This window comes from Quercus lobata, chromosome 2 (genome assembly GCF_001633185.2).
Source record: "Quercus lobata isolate SW786 chromosome 2, ValleyOak3.0 Primary Assembly, whole genome shotgun sequence".
In the NCBI taxonomy this organism is placed as follows: Eukaryota; Viridiplantae; Streptophyta; class Magnoliopsida; order Fagales; family Fagaceae; genus Quercus; species Quercus lobata.
The window spans coordinates 29,845,783-29,872,008 of NC_044905.1; the positions used below are offsets into that span (position 1 = coordinate 29,845,783).

Genomic DNA, 26,226 nt, shown 5'->3' on the forward strand with positions numbered 1-26,226 from the left:
GCTGCTTGGTTTGAGTTTTCATTCTTAGTAAAAGTGAATATACAGTTTTTAAAAACTTTACAGATATCAGATATGGTTTACTCTAAATTCCATCTTTCTTTCCTCCTTAGGTTTATGGTAAATGGTCTATCCATTTGCAATCAAATTTACCTTTTTTTTTTTTCCAAAATGAAAACCTATTTCAGAACACAACTGTACTTTTATCTTAAAATTTTTGCGAGTATAATAATAAATCAATAAAAATCAAAAAGCTGTGCTTTAATCTACTTAATTTTTAACCAAAATAAACAAATAAAAACAATCTGTACCATTAAAATGGTTACCATCCAGTTTGTACAAAATTAGTATAGTCTTGAAATCTCTTAAAATTAAAAAAAAAAAAAATATATATATATATATATATATAGAGAGAGAGAGAGAGAGAGAGAGAGAGAGTAATAAAGTCTTGCAATGAATTACTGGATATGTAACATACTTAAATATTTCTACATAAAGTGGTTGCTACTTGCAATATGAAACATAAAATTAGCTTTCATTTTCATGTGTTTAAAATGGTATCCAAGTTTCTATATTGGCATATTCCTGTTTTCAGAGGCAACAACCAAAAATCTAAGCATATCTTCACTTTACCTTTATAAAGTGAGCTATTTTTCATAATTGGCATTTCGTTGGATACCATTGCTGGAATTAAAGCAACTAATGAAAGTCACGTTTTTTTTTGGGGACACGAACGGTTCTAAATTGAGCTGCAACATGGACTCATAATGACCTCTGGATGGTACTTTTTCTTTTGGTAAAAGCATGTATCAAAGGGAAAAACAAAAGGAAGGGAGAAATTATTAAGTTAGAGGAAGAATTAATGAAGTGGTTTTTGGATTCTTCTAATCAATAAAATACTATTATTTATGTAAGTATAACATTATCTAAGAATTTGACTCATACATTTGCATAAGAGATTTTATTTCATTAGTAGGGAGGACTACTTCAGTAGTATTCATAGAAAGGAGTAGAGAATGGCTACAAAATAATTAAAATTTGAAAAATTTTCCAATTCACTCCATGATTTGATTTCTTTTCATCATAAGTTCATAATTTTTTTTTTGGAATTGACCCTTAAAATTTTGGATCAAAATGAAAGTTTCAAAATTTGTATTTTATAAACAAATTATCAATTACAAGTTATCTTTGTGTGGGTCAACCCTATCATAATTTATTCCTACAAAACATTTTAGTGGTACATCTTGACCCATAAAATTTGGCTTAAAATAAGATTATTAAGAGGTCTTTCAATGAAATCTTATGGATTTTTTTTAATCCAAACTTAGGGTGTCCAACATAACTATTGAACTTTCTCAAAAAAAAAAAAAAAAACGTAACTATTGAAAGTTTCTAAATTAGATTGTGATAAAGTCAAACAAAAAAACAGAAAGGATAAAGAAAAAAAAAATTAAAAGAATTAATTTGTGTCTTATTTTCTTGTCGTCGGTAGATGGGATATTTGAGAACCCTTTGCATGTTTCTGGTTCACAATTTCTTACCAAATACTTTATTCAATTTTTCAAGCCAAACAAAAGGACTAAGGAGAGCTAGTGATCACTTGTTTTTTGTTGGTGAAATTGGACTGTGTAGGTTAGAAACAGTCCATACAATACAAGGGGTGGGCCACTGGTTATGATTATTTAGGAAGTTTTGAAAAAACCAATATAAACCCAAAAGCTGTCATCCATTATTACAGCTTAACCCCCACGGCAGAAATTGGGTGTTAACCCCTCTTTTTCAACATTATCTTCACCTACTAGAACCTCCTTATATTTTAGCATTCTCTGACTGCTTCAAAAGATGGTGATGAAATGTCTCAACAAATCAGATGATTGACTATATTATATGTTGCAACAACGAGCTAAGAGACTTTTTATCCTGTCTCATTTGGCCGGCTGGACTTCATCAAATAGACGATGTTATTTACTTTAATGAGATCACTAAAAAGCAATCGTTCTCAATCATATTCTATAATAACATAGCAACAATAATATTTCTTCTATGAAACAATGAAGTTGCTGGTGTTGAATCATTATGTACTTCACCTCAATCTATCATTAGTCATTATAAATTTGGTGATCCTACTTGGGAATATATATATATATATATATATATAGAGGGATGACCATATCCATTGAGTAATGAATATCCTACCTTACTTGATTCAAATGTTTTGAGTAATACCCGGTTCTTTATGGGTAGAACCTAATTGGGTAGGGTATGGAATATATATATATATATATATATATTTATAGGGATGACCATACTTATTGAGTAATGAATATCCTACCCTACTTGATCCAAATGTTTTGAATAATACCCAGTTCTTCATGGGTAAAACCTAATTGGGTAGGGTATGAATATTATCCATACCTAACTCGTATTTAAAATAAAAAAAACCCCTAATTCTCTCACTTTCACTCACACACTCTCTCTCTCACCGCCTTTCCTCAGTCCTAACAATCTCTCTCTCCTGAGCTTTCATGGCCCAATACCTTGAACTCATCACTTTGATCACTAGCACCACCACTACAGTGGTCTTCTCCATCCCTGAACCAACTCTTTCAACCTCGAAATCTCTCTCTAATCCTCAGATCTAAACTATCTCTCTATCTTAAACCACCATGGCAGAAGCCTCTTAAGCTCATCACCGCCACCATCAGCAGTGGTTTCACATCTCAACCTTAACTTCTCTCTAAAACCGAAACATATAACCTCTCTTGATCTAGATCGGTCTGACCCTCTCTTCGATCTAAACGAGGCACAGCCTCCTAGCTCCGTCGTGAAGCCCAACCGCCATCAACAAGATGGTGGTTCCCAACCTCTCATCCTTTCTCTCTCTAAACCTAAGCCAAACACTTCATATTCATTTGATCTCTCTCTCTCTCTCTAAAATCTAGAACTCATTTTCTCGATCTACTACCTAGGAGAGCCCCAAATGGTGCGTGGAACATGAATTGGTGTTGTTGAGGTTAAAGGCTTCATGGATTTGCCAAGAACCGTGGTTGTGGTGGCACGTGAGTGCGTGAACAACACAGGTATGACAAAGGGTAAGTTATTGGGATTTTTGTGCTTATGTGCTTTGTGTTTGTAAGGCTTTGTAAGCATGTATCAGAGAGTGTATAATAAAATTTTATTTAATAAAATTTCTATCTCTATCTAAGAAAAAGAAAAAAAAGAAGCAAATACATCTGATTTCAAAGTTATTGATTAGTTTTTTCTTTTTTAAGATAAATTTTTTGGTTAGTTTTTAAGTTAAAATGTTTTGGATTTTATAAAGAAAAAATTAAATAGATTTCGAGTAGGGTATGGATATCCATGTATAATAAATCCGGGTAAGAATTGGGTATGGATACTAATGGGTGTCAGTATTCGGGTATCCATGGGTAAACATTTCAGGTAGGGTATGGGTATATCCAATCCATACCTCACCCATGGCCATCCCTATATATATAAAAGTTGAAACGTAGTATTTATTATTGATATTAGGGACTACATCATCCACTTATTTTCTACATTTTTTTATTATCTCTTTTTAACTTTTATTCTTCCTATTCTCAAAAAAAAAAAAAAAAAAGATTCTTCTCGATAGTCATTATTACATTTCTTCTAACTTTTCTCTTTCCTTTTTACCTTTTTATCTTCCCACTACTCTCTACTTCACTGTTACACTTCTTTCATTTCCTCCCCCCCCTTTTTTTTTCTTCTTCTTTATATTTTGACTTTTCTTCTCCTCATTTTATTTTGTATAAATTTGATATCATTTCTCCCATTTAATCCATATTTTTTTCACAAAATAACTGTGAGTACTCTCTCTCTCTCTCTCTCTCTCTCTCTATATATATATATATATATATTAATAAGTAAAACTAAGAGAAGATCCAATTAGATTTCAAATTTGAGTTCAATTAAAGTCTAATTTTGCGCCACGTGTCCCATCTAATTTAAGTTTTTAAATGTTTGTGCCAAATTAGTTAATTCAGTATAAAAATTGGAATTCAATTAAAGTTAATTTTGCACCACGTGAATCATCTAATGGAAGTTTTTTTAATTTTTGTACTAAGTGAGTTAATTCAATATAGAAAATGAGGAGTTCAATATAAATGAACCATAAAACATAATATATATATTAGAGAAAATTTAATTAGATTCAAAACTGAATTTTTCTTTTGTTAGCTTTCCATACAAATTAAATTGTTTAGATTTTTTCTTTGAACTAATGAACATGTTTTTTATACCGTTTCTATTCAGATATTTTGTATGTCAGGATCTTGAATGTAAAATTGTAATCGAGTTGAATGACCTCATGCACCTAACCCTATTCAATTTAGGAGATACTATTAGACTAATTTATTCTTTTATTTTTTGTTGTATTTGGTAGAATTTCATGGATAGTGATTGTGAATTAATATTATATATGTAGTATCCAATAATAATTTTTAAAATTATATATATAATAGCAGTGTAATAAGAAATTTGGCATAACCAATATCATGAAAATTATAAGAAAAAACTATTTTAGTATTTCCAAATATCCTGATCGAACTAATATCCTATATGTTTTCTAACCTAAGCTAAAATCAATAGTATCATTATAATTCATCATTCCCGTGCATAAGCATGAGTTCCATGCTAGTAACAAATAATTAAAGCTAAATAAGAGAAGAAATTAAAAATAATTTAAGCTAAATTGTCCGTTTAATTCCTAAACCATTCTAAAAAAAAACCAATGATAATATTTTTCAAACTGCAAGAATTCAAAATAAATTGACTAATACAAAATATTCATTTTTTAGAGGATGAGTAGTGCAAACTTAACAAACATTACACAACACATACAACTAAATTAAAACAAGAAAACTGAAGGTATGTACCTGTACCGAATCGAGAACATCGGCATATAATTTACCCAACTGAAATGGATGATTAAAAGAACGTTGTTGAATCTCTGATTTGTATATACCTCCTCGTTTTCTAATCAACATAAAACCACTATCTCCCACATTTGCAATATGTAAGCACTGTTTACCAAAACAAAACAAAAGACAACAGTATGTTTGCAAATTTTATAAACAAACTATATAAGCTGAAATATATATATATATATATATATATGAATGATTGAAATTGTACAAATTTTAGATGAAAAAATATTGTTACACATTTGTTATTAATTTCATATGCGTTATCCACATTTTTGAAGCATATGTTCACACTTAAAACATGAAATGCATGATGAATATGGATAATATACAATATACACTAACGAGTGTGTAGTAATCAATACCCTTTTAAGAAGAATGTACATGGAGTTTGTACTTTGAGAAGAAAAGAAAAAGACATACATGGTCTTTCAGATTTATTATGCAAGCAGTTGATGATCCTTTAGCATTGGTGTCTAAGAAAGCTTGATTCAAAACTCTTTTTAAATTGATTTTTCCCTCTGGTTCCATTAGAATTGCTTTAAAAGAGTTAATCATTAGTTGCCGAGCATATTCTCCAGGGTCAACACCTAACTTGGCCCAACCACCCACACCATCTGCCACGCCAATTGTTTGTTTTTCTCCACATATGAAGTAGGCATCATCACCTTGAGCTGTTGAATTTACTTTGGTCTTTGCTATGTAGAATGCTCCAGCAATCATTTTCAACCTTCTTTCCTTTGAATCATCTATAAAGCACAATGTGGTACTAAAATTAAGAGTCATTCACAAACTACAGCAGAATGTGGTACTAAAGAAAGAGTCATTCACAAACTTCAATGTCCACTCACAGTGTGCTTTTGAATGAGCTTATTTTCATTAATTTATTTTGTTACTGTACAGAATATCAGCATTACATTCTTTTCTGAGTGAAAATAAGCTCATCCAAATAAACTTGGGTAAACCTTAACATTCATCTATACTACAACAAAGACAAATAAAAAAAAAATAAAAAAAGGAAAAGAAAAAAAAGGAAAAATATTTACACACCAATCTTGAATCGTTGCAATGTGCCAAATCCTATTCATCATCAGAATTTTTTATTTTTTATTTTTTTTAAAAAGGTGCCAAATTTTGATTCTAGTTGCAGAGAATCTTTTAATACAAATTGAGACTTGGACTGTAACTTGGGGAACGGGAAGGAGGGGCTGGCTTGGCTTTTGCCTTTGTACAGGTGCAAATAGCCTTAATACTTAGGATTAGGTGATATTTAGTGAACAAAATTCTCACTTTTACTAGATCTTAGAGAGATAATTAATAGGTAACTTTATCCCTAATTTTGAAGAGACTAATTCATGTACTAATACATACTATTACATAAAATTTAAAAAAAATGAGTTTTATTATTCCCCACACCTTCCATTAGGGGATTCAACAAGATCCTGACCTCAAGTAAATAAACAAATAATAGAAAGATTCATAAATAACAAACAAATATTAGGTTCTATTTTACAGGACTGTTAAAACGTTCTATGTTCGAGTCTACATTAAAGTACACATAGTTGCCATGTTATTTGTTTCAGAAAACAAATATGTTGATTAAGAATTTAAGATATTGATGAAGATGTGGTACATGAACACAAAAATTCTTTTAATCTTTCTCCCATGAACAAATAAGCACAAAACACTGGTTCCAATATAGGGCTTTTTTATTCATCACTAAATATGATTATTTTTCTAACAAAAATACAATTATCAATATATATAAGGTTGACTTCAAGTTAAATTATGTGTAACTTTTTGTGACGTTACATTGCTTCACAATAAGGTATTTTGATAATTCAATTATTGAATTACATTGCAGAGAAGGGACAAAAAAAAAAAAAAAAAAAAAAAAAAAACTGATCAAAGAGAAACCCAAAAAGATTGTCATTCCAATTAACCAAGGCACTCATCAATATTGAATAAAAAAAAAAAATATTAACTCATTGGGAAATATACCTATCAGGGATAGCTCCTTTGGTTGCCTCTGTGGAATCAGCCATAGAGGAAATAGTTTGGTGCAACTGCAACAGTTCATCCCCCCTTAGGAAGAAACTTGAAAAAAATTACACAAGAAATCAGTGACAGTCAATATGGAAGAGAGAAAGAGATACTGTAGGAAGTAGGAACTTGTGTGAATTTATGTAGTATTATTATTTATATCGAGTACATAGGAAGTAGCAGTGGTTTTATGAGTACAATTTTATATTTTTTTTCACTGAATTATGAGTCCAAATTGAAGTAAGAAACCTAGTCCGAAGAAGATTCTCTAGAGTCTAGATTTATTCATTTTTTTTATAATTTTTTTTTGACAACTTTTATTTATTTATTTTGATAATCAAAATCCTCCAGATTGGTTTTGTCCAACTATAATGGAGGACATAGTGTGTGTGACTCAATCTTATAAAAAATCTCATTAAAAAAAAAAAAAAAACTTCTGTTTCGTTGTAATTTTGAGAAGGATATAGATTAATATTCCTAAATGATTCCAAGAAAAAAAAAAAAACCAGATTATCATTCCAAAAATTGTTAGTATATACATTGTACATACTACAAACAATATATAGCATAATCTCTAAAATCAAGGACGATCGTTGTATACTTGATTTTTTTTTTTTGGATAGAAGTTGTGTACTTGATTTTAGTCTCAATCAATGATTTTTTTGTTTGCTTTTGTCAATTTTATGGATGTATTTTTAGGGAGTAATTATTAGATACTTTGGAGTATAGCGACATTGTACTTTCTCCTTTCACATTTATATATAATAGGTCTCACTAATTAAATTGATTATAAGATCCATACATGTGAGAGAAAGGAGCACTACGTCACCATACTCCTGAAGTAGCTAATAATTTTCCATCTTTCACTCTAAGTTTAGAGCATTCTAAGAGGAAAGGTAATAAGGTTGCTCATTGCATTGCGCGATATGCTTCAAATATTTTTGACTTTGTTGTGTGGATGGAAAATGTTCCACCACTAGTTTTCGTTGTAATTCAGTCTGATGCAGCCAATTTATTTTAATAAGCGGGTTTGTTTCTCAAAAAAAAAAAAAAAGTTGAGCATTCTTGAAAGAGATTAAATTTTGTAAGGATGTGGTGTAAAATTAATGTTTTACCCCTTTAATCCCAACATGCCACATCATCTTATCATATATTTAAGAATAAGCACAATCACAATCACACTCAATCAATTCTAACATCCATATATAAATATAACCAAATTGAGAGTTTATTGAGATGTTATTAGGTATGGTAAGATGTATTGAATTTTAAGTAAAATGCTGATGTGACAATCACTTATTGGGTGGTGTAAAACATGGGTTTTACACCCCATCCTTGTCAAATTCAGACTCAAAAAGAGATATAATAAATGCATACTCTTTCTCCTCACATAGTCAAACACATACTTCGTGTGAGATGGAGTACCGAATACATACTTATTGTACTATGAGAATATTCTATAATTTTTAGTATCTTTCTATAGAAAATACATTTTTTTTTAGATTAGTGAACATAAATACATTGAATATATTCACGTTTTACAAATACAAATCCTTTGTCCCATTTTTTTTGTGTTTCACTTTATACTTTATCAATTACAACTTGACATATATTCTTTTTTACTTTCATTATAAAGTAACTAGAGTTTAAAATGGAAAGAAAATCAAACACATGACATACCACAATTGGTAGAGCATAAATCTCTTTCTCTTTATCTCTATGTGTTTTTCTTCAACCAAATAATAATAATAATAATAATAATAATATTAATAATAGCACAAAAGCATCTATCTATAGTATTAATGGGAAGAGAAATTTTTTATATTCATTAATTTTACTCTTAAAAATAGCCTTCATTTGAAGTCTCCCAAAGTATTATCTATTTATCTCCCAACATAATTTAGATAAGATAAGAAATAAAAGTGATACATAAATTGATAAATCATGAATCTAAATGCTGAGGGGCTGTTTAGTACTAGTATTTAAATAACAGTTTTTAGTGTTTAAATAACAATAACACTTTCGATACATATTTCTATAACACTCAAATACGTATTTTCTTAACACTAAAAACTGAACAACATACCTAAAAATCTCCAACCAAATGGCCTCAATGTCTAAAGTGGCTTGTTTTATTTGTTTGTAAACAGGTTGGTGCAACCCATACTAGATTTATTATCAGGCCCATAAGGTTTGGTTTGACAGCCCTTAAGATGATTACCCAAGAAAAAAGAAAAAAAAGAAATCGGCCCATTAAGGGAGAGATTTATTCGAGTACCATGTAATACTACAACGTCGTCGTATTTGTCATTCTCACTCAGAGTCTCTGGTGTCTCTCTTACGCTCTCTCAATCTCTATCTGTTCTTTTCCAGGTTCTGCAAAGCCTAAAACCAAAAGGAAAGAAAGAAGGAGAAGTTGCAGGAGGTTCAAGTTGAGCTCGAAAATGTTTTATTTTTCAACAACTTTTATGTTTATGATGACCGTATTGTTGATTTCCATGGTGTTATTGTAGCCATAGAGGTTTTTTTTTTTTTTTTTTTTTCATTGCAATGATTATTACCCTGTTGTATGTATGTGTGTTTTATCATTGTCGTGGTCATGGTGACCTTCATTGTTGATTCCCATGGTGTTAATGTTTGTTTGGTTGACTTTCAATTGGGATGTAGAAAATGAGTTATTTTATTTTATTTTGGGCTGATTGGGCAGTGGCTTGTATAATTGTTGTGGTCGTGGTGACCATCATTATTGATTTCAAAGGTGTAAATGTGGATTGGATTTGTTTATATAGATTTGTAGAGAGGATTTTTTGTTGTTGTTGTTGTTGATTGCAATGGCTACATAGTTAGTGCTCTTTCTTCTGCTATATTATTAGTAAATTGTGAATCTTTAGCATTATTCTGTTGTATGTACATGAATCTTTAGCTTGTTTCATGTGATTTCAAACAATTTCCTTTCATGTTAGAAAGACAATGGTGGATACCCTTTTCTGTGATTAACTAGAAAAATCGGATCAAGATACTTGTAAGTGGAGTCTTGACGGTTTGTTTGATCATATAGTACAGTTGGAAGGTAGTTAATGCCAAGGGTAAATTACATTTTCAATGTTCAGATATTATAAATCATTTCAAACGATTACATCTAAAATCAGCAATAATGCCTTCCTATGCTTTCAATCTATGAAATTGTTGCCTTTCATTCTAGCCTTTTTGCATTGTATCAATAGCTTTGTATGAGGATGTTACTATTAGGAATTAAATATTACAATGGATAGTTCAGATTCATCAGACTGTTCACTTTGAAGTACAATGAAGAGTTTTCCATTCTTATATACAGTTCTTAAAATGTTGCCATTTTGGTATTGCAATTTCAAAATATGATAAGGTGATGTTAGATATCTTCTAACTCACTGGGTGGGTCAAACAGATTAAAATAGACAGCAGTTCTTAATCTTGGGTAGGGAATACCAGATTGGAGTATAATATAGGCTGGCTAGAATGATGGAGACACATCGACCATTCAACAATTACAAATCAGGAAGGAGGGCAATGTGAGAAGAAGATATCAATGTTTTGTACTTATCAAAAAAAGATATCAATGTTTTGTGAAATTTAGTAGTTTAAAGAGAGTCTGAATGATTAATTTGAGAACAGTTTTTTTTTACATGTATATTTTGCATAGATCATATGGCTTTTTCTGATGAATGGTCATTATCATTTAATGGAACCTTTATAAGTACTTATCAAAAGAAAAAATGGAACCTATTATAAGTACTGCAGCATTGGGATTTTAGCTATATTATAGTTAATAGTTGCAGGTCCTCTTTCTCAATATAGGGGACACTCTAATGTCCAAGGATTTTTTTTTTTGGGGGGGGGGGTGTTATTGGAGAATTATAAAAAAATTCAATGGCATTATGCATTGATAAATTTACAAGTAAGGCTACATGGGCTTTTTGTCATTGAATATAATCTTTCACCCTATGGTTTTGTTGGTACAACAATTCAGTTTGAAAATTTCTGTTTGACTGTTTGTCTTATAGAATTTAATCGAGGATGATATGGAGAAGATTAAAGGATTTCCAAAAGATTGCACTGTTCCTTTTAGAGAAAAGTTAATTGTGGTTGCAGTATTTAACCCCGAGGATCTTCACTTGAGTTCTGCTGAAAGGAAGCTTGCTCAGGCTTAAAATGAAAAGCCAGTCCTTTCACTGCCTCAGCACAATTTTTATAGGGTAATGTATAAATACCTATCTCCATTCTTTGTGCCAAATATGTTTTTCCCTTTCTTTGTGGCAAATAGCTCTTTATCATCAGTAGTAAAGTTATGGTCTCATGCTTTTTCGTTTGCTTTTGCTTCAATGTTCACTATTTCATTGCTCATATGCATATGCACTCCCCCCACTCATGACCTCTGCCAAAGAGAGGCATACTTGTAGACACCCTATTTGGTTCCTTAAATGTGATATATGTTGATAAATGATTTCAATAGATGCAATCTGTTATGAACAAGCTACATCTTAGGTTCAAGTTATATTTTATATTTAAAACTTTTAAATTATGATTTTACGCGAGAGCCTATGTGATTGAGCACAAATTTTGTTTTGATTTGAACCACATTTTCAATTGGGAAGGAATTTCTTGATCAAGAAAGAAAGCAACAATTTTGGACAAAACTCTCATATTGATCATTTTTAGGTATTTTGGCATGTGCTTTGCACTTATGAGACAAAGCAACAGAAATTATGCCAGGGTAAGCAAACTCACAGAATGCCTCGATACTTACTGTGCTTGGTTATATCAATGTGTTAGTTTGGACAAGACTGGGATTTTTTGCTTCAAAAGGAGTCCACAACCAGTTTCTTAAGGAAATCTAGAATGTGTTTGGACTAGAGAAACTCTGTCAGACACAAAATATGTGGGAGTCCTACTGTTCCTCTCTAACAACAAAAAGAAGGATTTTGCTTATTTTATAGAGGCTAGAAGGCAAAACAAGTGGTTGGAAAAACCAGAATCTATTCCTGGGCTGGACGGGTCATCCTTAACAATGCTGTGGCATAGACCACTCCATCCTATACCATGACTGCATCAGCATTTATCCTTCCCAAGGGACTTTGAGCAGTTGGATGCAATTTTTAACTAAATTTTGTTGGAACCCGGAAAGATTCCAACAAGTTTCAAACACCTATGGCTGGGTCAAATTTATGTCAATCAGAAAATCAGGAGGCCGGGATTTAGAAGATTTGGAGATTTCAATGTGGTAAAAATGGCTTGGATGGTCTTAACCTCGAAGAACGGCCTATGCACCAAACTTCTGGTTTCGAAATATAAGGGTGAAGCAAACTAGCTAAATTGCAAGAACTCTCACAAAGCTTCATGGACATGGTGCAATATTGAAGAAGCCGAAAAGGTAATACCAAAGTAGCCTGTATTCAAATTGGCAATGGAAATAGCAATAGAATCTGGGAGAACCCTTGGTTCCCATACTTTCAGGATTCATTCCCAAACCCAGAAGTGATGAAGCTCAACCAACTTATCTGTTGGTATCTCAGTTAATGCAGCAAGACCAAATATGGCTTGGCATCCAAAAAATTCTGTCAACTTTTGATCCCCTAATCAGCCAATGCCATATTGAAAGCTCCAATGAGCTTGAGAGAGCTACAAGACAGATGTGGGTTTTGCATTGTCCCTCATCTTCAACAAAATCCCTAAAATATTGAGCCAATACCCTAAATTGTCTCACATAAAGAAAACTTGCTATGAGTTTGTTATGAAAGTGTCAAATAATAATTGAAGATCAATTTTTTTTAACAACTAGTAAAAAAGATATTAATAAAACCTAAGTTCAAAAACTATATTAGCAATTTTGAGCTGACCTTAAATTTTCTACATATCACTCACCCATACTAGTGTATAAGCTGATTTAAAAATAAATAAAGAAAACTAGTGTACAAGCCCCAACAAAAATTTGAGGATGATGCATAAGCCCACGTTTTTGTCATTAACAAAATTCATTTACATTATAATTAGTGGCTAACCCCGAACAATTTCAAGTTTAATTATTAATAGTTTTAATAAATAAATAAAAATTTAGAGAATTTGAAGAAAATAATTGATCTAATTTAATTAAAACTTGTTTAAAGAAGATCAAACTTAATTTAATTAAATTTGTTTTATGTTGGGTTGCTTTATTACGGTAAATTCTAAATAGTTTAAACTAACTTAATTTAACATTATTTGTAACCTTAAACCAAAATAAAAAATATATTAGAATATTAACTTGAAATTATAATCTTTCAAAAGTTTAAATAACAACATTAGAAAAAATAAACAAAATCAAAGACTTTATATATAACATGTACAAGACAAGATTGGTTTGCTCTTGGGACAGTAGAACAAACTCATGAGATAATTAGAGGTACTCTAAGAGCAAAGAAAATAGAGTTAAGCATAGGCAGGAAACTTGGCTTTTATTTGCCATTATCAAGTGGCAACTTGAAAAGGTTCAGGAGGGTTGGCTTCCAACTCATTCCCCAAGCGCTCTTTGTTCTCTTTGGTGTTAGGCTGGCAGAGCTTGCAACCATTCTCATTTTCTCAATCAATGCCTCAGTATTCACTTGTTCTGACAAGATTTCCTCCAATTGTTTTGTGTCAATCGCCAACTTCACTCTCCAAACTCCATCTCCAACCGTTGGCAGGACTTCAAGAGCTGAACCATTTGCTAAGTTATCAACAAAATCTGATGCAGCATATGATGACATCTTAGCTGGCTCAACCACACTCATCCACTCAGCCTCCAATTGCTCAATGATCCCAATGTTTTTCACTTGCTCAGTGACCCCATTTTTGCAAAGCTTATGCTCCTTGCTTAGTGGAAGTAGATAATACAATCTGCCACTAATTAAGCACTCAAGGTCTTGCAATGGTGATGAAGCTTGGCCCTGCCGGAAAATGCCATATCCTGGGTGATCATCGAGGATGTCCCGAGCTTTAATCGGCCCTTTGAAATCTAATACAGCTCCGGAATCCGTCAAAACCCGGATAGAGTTGTGACAAACCCCAGTGACCCCTTTGAGAGAACAGTTCCCCATTGCAAAATTTTCTACACCTTTCACAAACTCAAGCACATATTTAAGTTGTAGAACCTATAAGCAAACACTAGTGGAGAGACAATGACGGTGTGTGTCAGAAGAGACATTTTAAGGCCTGTGATTTTTTCAAAAACTTGAAACGGTGCCATGTGAATTGGACCGTTGGGACAATTATTTAAGCAAAAATTGAAATGATCCAAGGTAAAGGAATAGAATAAGAGTTAGATAGGGAAAGTAAAAACAGTAGGAAACGACAATTGAGAAGCAGACTAAGCTCAAATTTCTTTGCTAGGGGATGTGTAATTTTTTATGTTTGATTCCATTTTGATCCAATAGGTATCTAACAGATTTCAATTTTATTTGAAACCATAGGTTCAATGTATCAACATCAAGAAGAAAACTTGGCTAATCATTGACTTTACATCAGTTAATATAATGACAAAGATGTCATCATCAGGTAAAAAATTGAACGGAAATCATGGTGCACAGTTCCACAGTTAAAATAATTAAAAAGTTACTATCATTTGCACTCACAGTGATTTCTATTCCGTGAAGTGCCTTGCACTCACGGGACTTGAAGCAATATTCTCAATGAATATAATATAGATATGACTGTGAACAAGTGGAAGTGAGTTGAATATGGGATGAGATCCTTTTCTGAATATGTTTTTATATATATATATATATATATATATATCAGTTTAAATTTGTGTTTTATTTTATCATTTATACAAAATCTCAACTTTTTTTTGGGTATTAATTTCATTTTATGCACAATTTTTTTATTCATTTTTGAATTTTGGTATCAGGTTTTTTTTTTTTAAAATTTTTTTTTTTTAACAATAGAATAATTCTATTCTAACTTAATCAAATGAAAATATTGTTTCAAGAATTCTAAAAATTTACACCAATAGCCTTTTTTCACCCCAAAAAAAAAAAAAAAAAAAGTTTTCAAATGATGATTAGTCCATGGCTTAAATTAATTAAGCCCATGGCCCACAAAAGCAAGCCAGCATATATACCCCTCTCCCCCAAAACTAACCCTTTGTTTGATGTTCATTTTGCCGCCTTCAAAAATGCCAACTTGACATTATGCATGCACCATGTTGCTATACTTCTCAAATCAATAAGTTCTACGTGAATCCAAAAGAATATTACAACTCAGATGGAGTTCGTAAGATTAGTTTTGGTAAACTATTTTAATAAAGGAATTAAAAGGATCATAATTTCGATCTATATGTGATTTATTTAGGATAAAATGTGGAATTAATTTTTTATTTTGTTAATTTCGGTGTCATAAATGGATTTTTTTTTTTTTAGAATTTTTTTTCTTATTTCTAGAGAGTAGGGAGTTCGTTTTTAATCAAAATAGAGTTATTGTATGTAGTGCAGGCTGAACGGTAGAAGTAATAGAAGTGGTCACCTAAAGCTCTAAGTAAAAAAAAGGCCCCAAATTTTGACCAATAGGACTATTTATAATCAATAAATAAAATAATAATTTTTTTACCAAATGAAGAACAAACAAAAAAGAGAAAAAAATACTATGTTCACAATAACAGGTTGTTACAGCCTATTATTGATGACAAAAAAAAAAAAAAAAATTATAGTGGTGTTTTCAAATAGAAAACAAAAACAACTTAAAACCTAAGATTTGTTGTGAAAAATATAGTGAATTTTGCACTTCTAAGAAAAAAAAAAGAATAATAATAAGAGTTGAGCTTTTACTAACTCTCATTTAGGTCTACCACTAGCACCATTCTTTTACTTACTACTATCAATTTGCTACAGTAACTAGTGCCAAAAGTTTTGTCTAATTTTTTGTATCTATAAAATTTCTAAAAGAAAAAGAAAAAATTATACGTAATTAATGTTAATTAGTAGTAATTTTGCATTTAAAATAAGATAATCGATTTTCGCCTTAGGCTCTCAAATGTAATCAGCTGCCCTTGATTGTATAATAGCAATATATACTAACCTTTCTAAGGATAGCTTTTGCTTGAAACCTTAATTAATTTTAGCAAAAATGTGCATCTAAATTAGAATGAGATGTAGCCATTTCACGCATATTGATCAATGCAACAACAATAATAACAAAACTTTAGTCCCAAAATTTTGGGATGTGCTATGAGTCCTCAAGATTAATTAGTTAGGGTTTGCCATATGCATTCTTTTCCTCCATTCTATTATATCTAAAGTCATATTATTTATTACTTCCTTAATTGACATGTCTATTTTTTATTACTTCTACCAAAGTTATTTTTGTTTTCCTATACCTTTTTTGGTCCCTCGACTTTGATCATTTCACTCTTCTTCCACTGGATGCGCTTCTCCACTTCATCCACCTTGCTCATATCCTATAATTTATCTCTTGACCATTAAGTATTATTGCCCTTTCATTTTTGTTTCTACTTTTACTAAACTTACATTCTCTGTATTCTATTTTAGTCATACTTAATTAAAAGTTTTTAGATTCTACAACATCTTGCCAAATTTCTAATTTGGCATTAATCCCACTTCTAATTCCATCCACCAAAACTATATCATCTATAAAAGACATACATTAAGGGACTTACTCTTAGATCAATGTAATGAGCTCATCCGTTATTAGTGCAAAGATATATAGACTTAATGTTGATCCTTGTTATGTATGCAATAAATTCACCCATAGAAATTTTTTTTTTTTTGAAAGCAACCCGCTGGAACTTGCCTCTACATAAAGGTTAGGTGCGGGCCTTAGAATTAATTATGCAAAATTTAAGCGAAAAGGGAGGACTTCAGAAACTTCATAGAAGATTACAGAGAAAAGAAACTCGAATATAGAAAGATCTTTCAATTATATAAAAATAAATAAATAAGGAAAAGTTCCCAGATTACAATATTATATTCTGAACATTGACACTGTAAAATTTCACGTAGCAAGAGTACTAGATAAAATCTACTTTGAAAAGAATATACCCCATCTAGAAGAGATTCATAAACTCATTATTTATTCCTAATAATATTATTTGCAGGTAGTCGCTTCTTGACGATTAACATGTCTCAAATATTCTGAATAAAACAAAACATATATAAATATTTTATAGACTCTTAAAAGAGATGGTGGTGCTTCTTTCCATGAGCCTTCTCTTCTTTCTTTGCTTCTTTCTTCTTATGATGCTCATGGAACGCATACCCACCGGCTCCTACTGCAACTGCTGCTGCAATCTCCTCCTTTATCTTGTGCTTGTGGGCATGCTCTGGATCTTTCTTTGCCTTCTGCTTTTCATGCTGAAACAATAATTGAAACAAATTAGAGTTATAGTACGAATTTGAAAAGCGCTAAAACAACTACACACAAAGAAATTTTAAGGTCAATTGGATTCAACATAGATAGATTTTATTTCCATCAAGAAATCCCGAATATGCATGCATGCACAACACATGACTTAATAACTAATGAAGTGCTATGTATATACTGGCTTTGCTGCTTTTAATATGTAAAAGGTTGGTTTGTTTGTCTTCGCAGCAAGTTTTGATTGTTTTCTCCAGTGTATGTGTATGATGTGTAGGATCATATATGCTATTGTATAGTGCTTTGTTTTCAATGAAATCTCTCATTGATCCCCAAAAAAACATTCTTTTCTATAGCGTTTTCGATTAATTAAAGATATTGGTTCATGCTACTCGAGATCAAAAACAGTATCTGTAACAATAATAGAAAAACTTCAATACAATGAAAATAGCAATTTTTAAAACGTAAACAGGCAATTATATAAAAAAACTGATGGAATTAAAAGGAAAAATGGCTACTAGACGAGGAAGATTACCAAGGCATAAGCTCCAGCAGCAACAGCACCAAGCTGACCTAGGTGCTCGCGATGCTTGTGGTGCTTCTCTTCCTTCTTATGATCAACAGGTTTTTCTTCATCTTTATTGAGGTGGTGATGGCGGTCATGGTGGTGGTGGTAAGCCATCGTGGTGGTAAAGTATTATATGTGACTTGAGAAAGCACAAGAACTACAATGCCAGAAATCAATGAGAAAGGTTATTAATTGCTCTGTGTGGTGTGGATTAAGGGTGATTATATAGTGGTGATCATGGTCAAATGACTAAGCCCTCCCCCAGGACATGAACGTGTAACGTGTAACGTGTAACGTGTGTGTATGTATCTATAAGCGTGTAACGTGTGTGTATATATATAAAACTTAATCTCTAAGTCTTGACCTATGATGACAAAAATTCAGGCCAATATATTATAGATTATAAATATAACTTAGTCCTTAAGTCTTGACCTTTGATCAGAAAATTCACGGCCTGGGGAGGGCTTAGTCCTTTGACCACTATATATAATCACCCTAACCCAAACCCTTAATCCACATCACAGAGCAATTGATAACCTTTCTCATTGATTTCTGGCATTGTAGTTCTTGTTTACATTTTTTTGTCCCGACAACTTTAAAGATCTTACAAGCAAATCATACGTTTGAGATACTTAAAAAAAAAAAAATTTCATTTTTATTTATATAAAAATTTCAATTTGGCTAAGACTATTTAATTAAAGAATTACCAAACTTATAGTTGTAAGGTAGTTTAGCTTAAGCCACATGACTTTGCACTTAGAATTAAATAGCATAATCTAGGCTTTTGTAACAGGTATTCAATTGAAATTCAATTTGTATATTTACCTTATGTTTGTTTTGAAGTAAAATATGTTTATATGTAAAAAATTTTATGTATAAAATATTGTTAGTAAAATATTTTTAGGTGTTAAGTATGACAAGTAAAAATTTTCAAGTAAATCATCAAAGCGATGGCTCAACACCAAAGTCGTTGGTACCAAAGGTTCGGTGACTAGACCACTAGAACTGGCAGTCAGAGCAATAGCTTTGACGATCGGACTACTAACAATCACTGTCGGAGCAGTATCTTAAGTGACTGGACCACCAACATCGATTGACAAAATGACATCTTCAATTATCGGACCTTCGACACTAGTTGCGGGGTCGCGATTTTGGTCATTGGTCGCCGATGTGGTGTCTCCGACCATCGAACTGCCAGCATCGATCATCAGTAAGGCGTCTTCTGCCACCAGATTGCTGACACCGATCGCTGGAGTTGAGTCATTAGCCACTGCTCTGCCATCACCGTTGAACTTGAGTATGTTTCTTAGTTTCCTAACCAAGCAACTTAACATCTTTCCCATTTCCCTCATTAATTGTACAAGACAAGATTGGTTTGCTCTTGGGACAGTAGAACAAACTCATGAGAGAATTAGAGGTACTCTAAGCGAAAAGAAAATAAAGTTAAGCATAGGCATGAAACTTGGCTTTTATTATCAAGTGGAAATTAAACTTGAAAACGTTCAGGAGGGTTGGCTTCCAACTCATTCCCAAGCACTCGCTGTTCACTTTGGTGTTAGGCTAGCACAGCTTGCAACCATTCTCATTTTCTCAATCAATGCCTCAGTATTCACTTGTTCTGACAAGATTTCCTCCAATTGTTTTGTGTCAATCACCAACTTCACTCTCCAAACTCCATCTCCAACCGCTGGCAGGACTTCAGGAGCTGGCTCAACCACACTCAGCCTATGATGACATCTTAGCTGGCTCAACCACACTCATCCACTCAACCTCCAATTGCTCAATGATCCCAATGTTTTGCACTTGTTCAGTGACCCCATTTTTGCAAAGCTTATGCTCCTTGCTTAGTGGAAGTAGATAATACAATCTGCCACTAATTAAGCACTCAAGGTCTTGCAATGGTGATTAAGCTGGAAAATGCCATACCCCGGGCGATCATTGAGGATGTCCCAAGCTTTAATCCGGCCTTTGAAATCTAATACAGCTCCGGAAGCCGTCAAAACCCGGATAGAGTTGTGACAGACCCCAGTGACTCCTTTGAGAGAACAGTTCCCCATTGCAAAATTTTCTACACCTTCGTTCACAAACTCAAGCACATATTTAAGTTGTAGAACCTATAACCAAACACTAGTGGAGAGACAATGACGGTGTGTCAGAAGAGACATTTTAAGGCCTGTGATTTTTTCAGAAACTTGAAACGGTGCCATGTAAATTGGACCGTTGGGACAATTATTTAAGAAAAAATTGAAATGATCCAAGGTAAAGGAATAGAATAAGAGTTAGGTAAAGTAAAAACAGTTGGAAACGACAATTGAGAAACAGACCAAGCTCAAATTTCTTTGCTAGGGGATGTGTAATTTTTTATGTTTGATTCCATTTTGATCCAATAGGTATCTAACAGATTTCAATTTTATTTGAAACCATAGGTTCAATGTATCAACATCAAGAAGAAAACTTGGCTAATCATTAAATTTACATCAGTTAATATTATGACAAAGATGTCATCATCAGGTAAAAAATTGAACGGAAATCATGGTACACAGCTCCACAGTTAAAATAGTTAAAAAGTTACCATCATTTGCACTCACAGTGATTTCACTTCCGTGAATTGCCTTGCACGCACGGGGCTTGAAGAAATATTCTCAATGAATATAATATAGATATGACCGTGAACAAGTGGAAGTGAGCTGAACATGGGATGAGATCATTTTCTGAATATGTTTATATATATATATATATATATATATAAATTTTGGTATTAGGTTTTTTTTTTAAAAAAAAAAAATTTTATTTACAATATAAAAATTATACTCTAGTCTAATCAAATGAAAATATTCTTTCAAGAATTCTAGAAATTTACACCAATAGTCATTTTCCCCCAAAAAAATAAAAAAAAGTTTTCAAATGATGATTATTCCATGGCTTAAATTACTTAAGCCCATGCCCACAAAAGCAAGCCAGCATACCCCTCTCTCCCAAAACTAACCCTTTGTTTGATGTTCATTTTGCCGCCTTCAAAAATGCCAACTTGACATTATGCATGCATGCACCATCTTGCTATACTTCTCAAATCAATAAGTTCTACGTGAATCCAAAAGAATATTACAACTCAGATGGAGTTCGTAAGATTAGTTTTGGTAAAATATTTTAATAAAGGAAGGACCATAATTTCGATATATATGTGATTTATTTAGGATAAAATGTGGAATTAATTTTTTATATTGTTAATTTCGGTGTCATAAATGGATCATTTATTTATTTATTTTTTATATAGAATTTTTTGTTTTCTTATTTCTAGAGAGTAGGGAGTTCGTTTTTAATCAAAATAGAGTTATTGTATGTAGTGCGGGCTGAATGGTAGAAGTAATAGAAGTGGTTGCCTAAGGCCCTAAGTAAAAAAAATGCCCCAAATTTTGACCAATAGGGTTATTCATAATTAATAAATAAAATAATTTTTTTTTACCTGATGAAAAACAAATAAAAAAGAGAGAAAAATATTACATCCACAATAATTTTCACCACATTTAAACAATAAATGCTAAGTAACAGATTGTTATAGCCTGTTATTGATGAAAAAAATAGTAATAATAGTGGTGTTTTCAAATTGAAAACAAGAAGTAACTTAAAACCTAAGATTTGTTGTGAAAAATATTGTGAATTTTGCATTTCTAAGAAAAATAAAAGAATAATTACAAGAGTTGAGTTAGCAAACTTTTACTAGTTTTTATCTAGGCCTACTAGTAACACCACTCTTTTACTTACTACTATCAATCTGCCATGTTAACAAGTGCCAAAAGTTTTGTCTAATTTTTTGTGTTTATAAAATTTCTAAAAACAAGATAATCGATTTTTGTAGTAATTTTGCATCTAAAACAAGATAATCGATTTTCGTCTTAGGCCCAATGGCAGCTCCAAGATTGTTTTTTAGGGGTGTCAATAGTGGTAGAGCTAGGAATTGATCATGGAGGTGATTAAAAAATAAAATAAAATGATTATTATTTTTTTTTTGTATATACAACTTTCATATTATATACAATTTAGAATACAATACAACTATATCATGTAATAGTCTAAGAAATTTATTAATAATTTGAAGATTAGTAAGACAACAACCATTGAATGCATAGTAACTTATTATATTTATAAGTAATATTAATTAAATAAAATATATGATAGAGAAGAATAATAACAAACCTAGGAGTGGGACTAGGAGTAAATGTGAACTAAGAATAAAAATAAACTCATATAAATTTTTGCTTTTGAAGCGTACACTTTTTTAACCATACACATGGTCACTCTCTTAGAATTGGAGCAAATAGAGATAAAAGCTAAGAAAACTACTTGATCAAACAAAGATAAAAGCTAAGAAAACATAGATTGGAGAAAGAGAGATGGAGAGAATGAAGAAAGAAATCACAGATATAAGTATAAATAAGTTGGTTGGAACGATAGTATAATTTTTTGCTACTGAAGAAGAAAAGTGCAGGAAAAACAACTTCATTTTGTTGTCAACAAAAAGTAAGTTAGAGTCCCAAATAGAATGTTTATTTATTTATTTTTAACGAATGAGCAAAAATTTGAAACATTTTTTCTTTATTATAAAATTAAATATTTTAAGAGTAGTGCTGTTGACACAACATTTGCACAAAAATTTCACCACAAAATATAGGTGGCAAGTTGTTAAAGGTAGGTAAAAAAAAAAAAAAAGGTGACATATTAGCAAAAAAGAAAGGTTAAAAAGTGTTGTTAGTTGTGAGTCAAAATAAAAACTAGTTACAATTGACACTTACTCTCTATTGTGAAATTATTGTGAAAATAACATTAAAATGATTATATTCAAGTTTATTTTAGCTAGATTTAAACAAAATTTATAATCAGTGTTTAGAAATTTATTTGATCGGAGTCAAAAAATTTTTGTAAAATAATTTATATATGAAAAAAAAAAATTGCAGGTCAGAGGTTTCATTTGAACCCCTTGGCCAGTACATAATGCCGCCTCTGCTTAGGCCCCCAAATGCATTCAGTTGCCCCTGATTGTATGATAGCAATATATACTAACCTCTCTAAGGACAGTTTTTGCTTGAATCCTTTATTAATTTTAGCAAAAATGTGCATCTAAATTAGAATGAGATGTAGCCATTTCACACATATTGATCAATGCAACAACAATAATAACAAGACTTTAGTCCCAAAATTTTGGGATGTGCTATGAGTCCTTAAGATTCATTAGTTAGGATTTGTCATATGTATTCTTTTTCTCCATTCTATTATATCTAAAGCCATATTATTTATTATTTCCTTAATTGACGTGTCTTTTTTTTAATACTTCTACCAAAGTGATTTTTGGTTTCCTATTCCTTTTTTGTTCCCTCGACTTTGAACATTTCACTCTTTTTCCATTGGATGCGCTTCTTCACTTCATCCATCTTACTCATATCCTATAATTCATCTCTTGACCATTAAGTATTATTTCCCTTTCATTTTTGTTTCTACTTTTACTAAACTTACATTCTCTGTATTCTATTTTAGTTATACTTAATTGAAAGTTTTTAGATTCTACAACATCTTGCCAAATTTCTAATTTGGCATTAATCCCACTTCTAATTCCATCCACCAAAACTATATCATTTATAAAAGGCATACATTAAGGGACTTACTCTTAGATCAATGTAATGAGCTCATCCGTTATTAGTGCAAAGCTATACAGACTTAATGTTGATCCTTGTTATGTATGCAATAAATTCACCCACAGAAGTTTTTTTTTGAAAGCAACCCGCAGGAACTTTCCTTTACTTAAAGGTTAGGTGCGGGCCTTAGAATTTATTATGCAAAATTTAAGCTAAAAGGGAGGACTTCAGAAACTTAATAGAAGCTTACAGAGAAAAGAAATTCAAATATAGAAAGATCTTTCAATTATATAAAAATAAATAAATAAGAAAAAGTTCTCAGATTAAAATATTATATTCCGAACATTGACACTGTAAACTTTCACATAGCAAGAGTACTAGATAAAATCTACTTTGAAAAGAATATACCCCATCTAGAAGAGATTCATAAACTCATTATTCATTCCTAATAATATTATTTGGGGTAGTCGCTTATTGACGATTAACATGCATGTCTAAAATATTCTGAATAAAACAAAACATATATAAATATTTTATAGACTCTTAAAAGAGATGGTGGTGCTTCTTTCCATGAGCCTTCTTTTCTTTCTTTGCTTCTTTCTTCTTATGATGCTCATGGGACGCGTACCCACCGGCTCCTACTGCAACTGCAGCTGCAATCTCCTCCTTTATCTTGTGCTTGTGGGCATGCTCTGGATCTTTCTTTGCCTTATGCTTTTCATGCTGAAACAATAATTGAAACAAATTAGAGTTCTAGTACGAATTTGAAAAGGGCTAAAACAACTATACACAAATAAATTTTAAGGTCAATTGGATTCAACATAGATTTTATTTCCATCAAGAAATCCCAAATATGCATGCATGCTCACAGAAACTCCTGATAGAGCCAACACAACACATGACTAAATAACTAATGAAGTGCTATGTATATACTAGCTTTGCTGCTTTTAATTTGTAAAAGGTTTGTTTGTTTGTCTTCGCTGCAAGTTTTGTTTGATTTCTCTAGTGTATATGTATTATGTGTAGGATCATATATGCTATTGTATAGTGCTTTGTTTTCAATGAAATCTTTCATTGATCCCCAAAAAAACATTATTTTCTATACCTTTTTCGATTAATTAAAGATATTGGTTCATGGTACTCGAGATCAAAAACAGTATCTGTAACAATAATAGAAAAACTTCAATACAATGAAAATAGCAATTTTTAAAACGTAAACAGGCAATTATATAAAAAAACTGATGGAATTAAAAGGAAAAATGGCTACTAAACGAGGAAGATTACCAAGGCATAAGCTCCAGCAGCAACAGCACCAAGCTGACCTAGGTGCTCGCGATGCTTGTGGTGCTTCTCTTCCTTCTTATGATCAACAGGTTTTTCTTCATCTTTATTGAGGTGGTGATGGCGGTCATGGTGGTGGTGGTAAGCCATCGTGGTGGTAAAGTATTATATGTGACTTGAGAAAGCACAAGAACTACAATGCCAGAAATCAATGAGAAAGGTTATTAATTGTTCTGTGTGATGTGGATTAAGGGTTTGGGTTAGGGTGATTATATATAGTGGTGATCATGGTCAAATGACTAAGCCCTCCCCCAGGACATGAACGTGTAACGTGTAACGTGTGTGTATATATCTATAAGCGTGTAACGTGTGTGTATATGTATAAAACTTAATCTCTAAGTCTTGACCTATGATGACAAAAATTCAGGCCAATATATTATAGATTATAAATATAACTTAGTCCTTAAGTCTTGACCTTTGATCAGAAAATTCACGGCCTGGGGAGGGCTTAGTCATTTGACCACTATATATAATCACCCTAACCCAAACCCTTAATCCACATCACAGAGCAATTGATAACCTTTCTCATTGATTTCTGGCATTGTAGTTCTTGTTTACATTTTTTGTCCCGACAACTTTAAAGATCTTACAAGCAAATCATACGTTTGAGATACTAAAAAAAAAAAAAAATTTCATTTTTATTTATATAAAAATTTCAATTTGGCTAAGACTATTTATTTTTCAAATGATGATTAGTCCATGGCTTAAATTAATTAAGCCCATGGCCCACAAAAGCAAGCCAGCATACACCTCTCCCCCAAAACTAACACTTTGTTTGATGTTCATTTTGCCGCCTTCAAAAATGCCAACTTGACATTATGCATGCACAATGTTGCTATACTTCTCAAATCAATAAGTTCTACGTGAATCCAAAAGAATATTACAAATCAGATGGAGTTCGTAAGATTAGTTTTGGTAAACTATTTTAATAAAGGAAGGATCATAATTTCGATCTATATGTGATTTATTTAGAATAAAATGTGGAATAAATTTTTTATATTGTTAATTTCGGTGTCATAAATGGATTTTTTTTTTTTAGAATTTTTTTTCTTCTTGTTTCTAGAGAGTAGGGAGTTCGCTTTTAATCAAAATAGAGTTATTGTACGTAGTGCGGGCTGAATGGTAGAAGTAATATAAGTTGTCGCCGAAGGCCCTAAGTAAAATAAAGGTCTCAAATTTTGACCAATAGGGTTATTTATAATTAATAAATAAAATAATATTTTTTTTACCAAATGAAAAACAAACAAAAAATAGAGAAAAATACTACATCCACAATATTTTTCACCACATTTAAACAATAAATGCTAAGTAGCAAGTTGTTATAGCC

General features: G+C 31.6%; 3 protein-coding genes across 3 annotated transcripts; all 3 read right to left on the reverse strand.

Moving 5' to 3' along the window:
- Positions 1-13,284: 13,284 nt before the first annotated feature.
- LOC115966118 lies at positions 13,285-14,152 on the reverse strand. The gene has a single exon (XM_031085458.1). It carries the CDS (start codon positions 14,090-14,092, stop codon positions 13,472-13,474), a length of 621 nt encoding a protein of 206 aa, XP_030941318.1. The 5' UTR covers positions 14,093-14,152; the 3' UTR covers positions 13,285-13,471.
- Positions 14,153-16,907: 2,755 nt separating this feature from the next.
- LOC115975255 (abscisic stress-ripening protein 3-like) lies at positions 16,908-18,158 on the reverse strand. The gene is made up of 2 exons (XM_031095967.1): positions 17,899-18,158; positions 16,908-17,359 (listed from the first exon to the last, which is right to left on the reverse strand). The coding sequence occupies exons 1-2, from the start codon at positions 18,043-18,045 to the stop codon at positions 17,180-17,182; spliced, it is 327 nt and encodes a 108-aa protein (XP_030951827.1). The 5' UTR covers positions 18,046-18,158; the 3' UTR covers positions 16,908-17,179.
- A 5,812-nt stretch (positions 18,159-23,970) lies between these two features.
- On the reverse strand, positions 23,971-25,102 carry LOC115975256 (abscisic stress-ripening protein 3-like). The gene is made up of 2 exons (XM_031095968.1): positions 24,843-25,102; positions 23,971-24,281 (listed from the first exon to the last, which is right to left on the reverse strand). Exons 1-2 carry the CDS (start codon positions 24,987-24,989, stop codon positions 24,102-24,104), a joined length of 327 nt encoding a protein of 108 aa, XP_030951828.1. The 5' UTR covers positions 24,990-25,102; the 3' UTR covers positions 23,971-24,101.
- Positions 25,103-26,226: the final 1,124 nt, after the last annotated feature.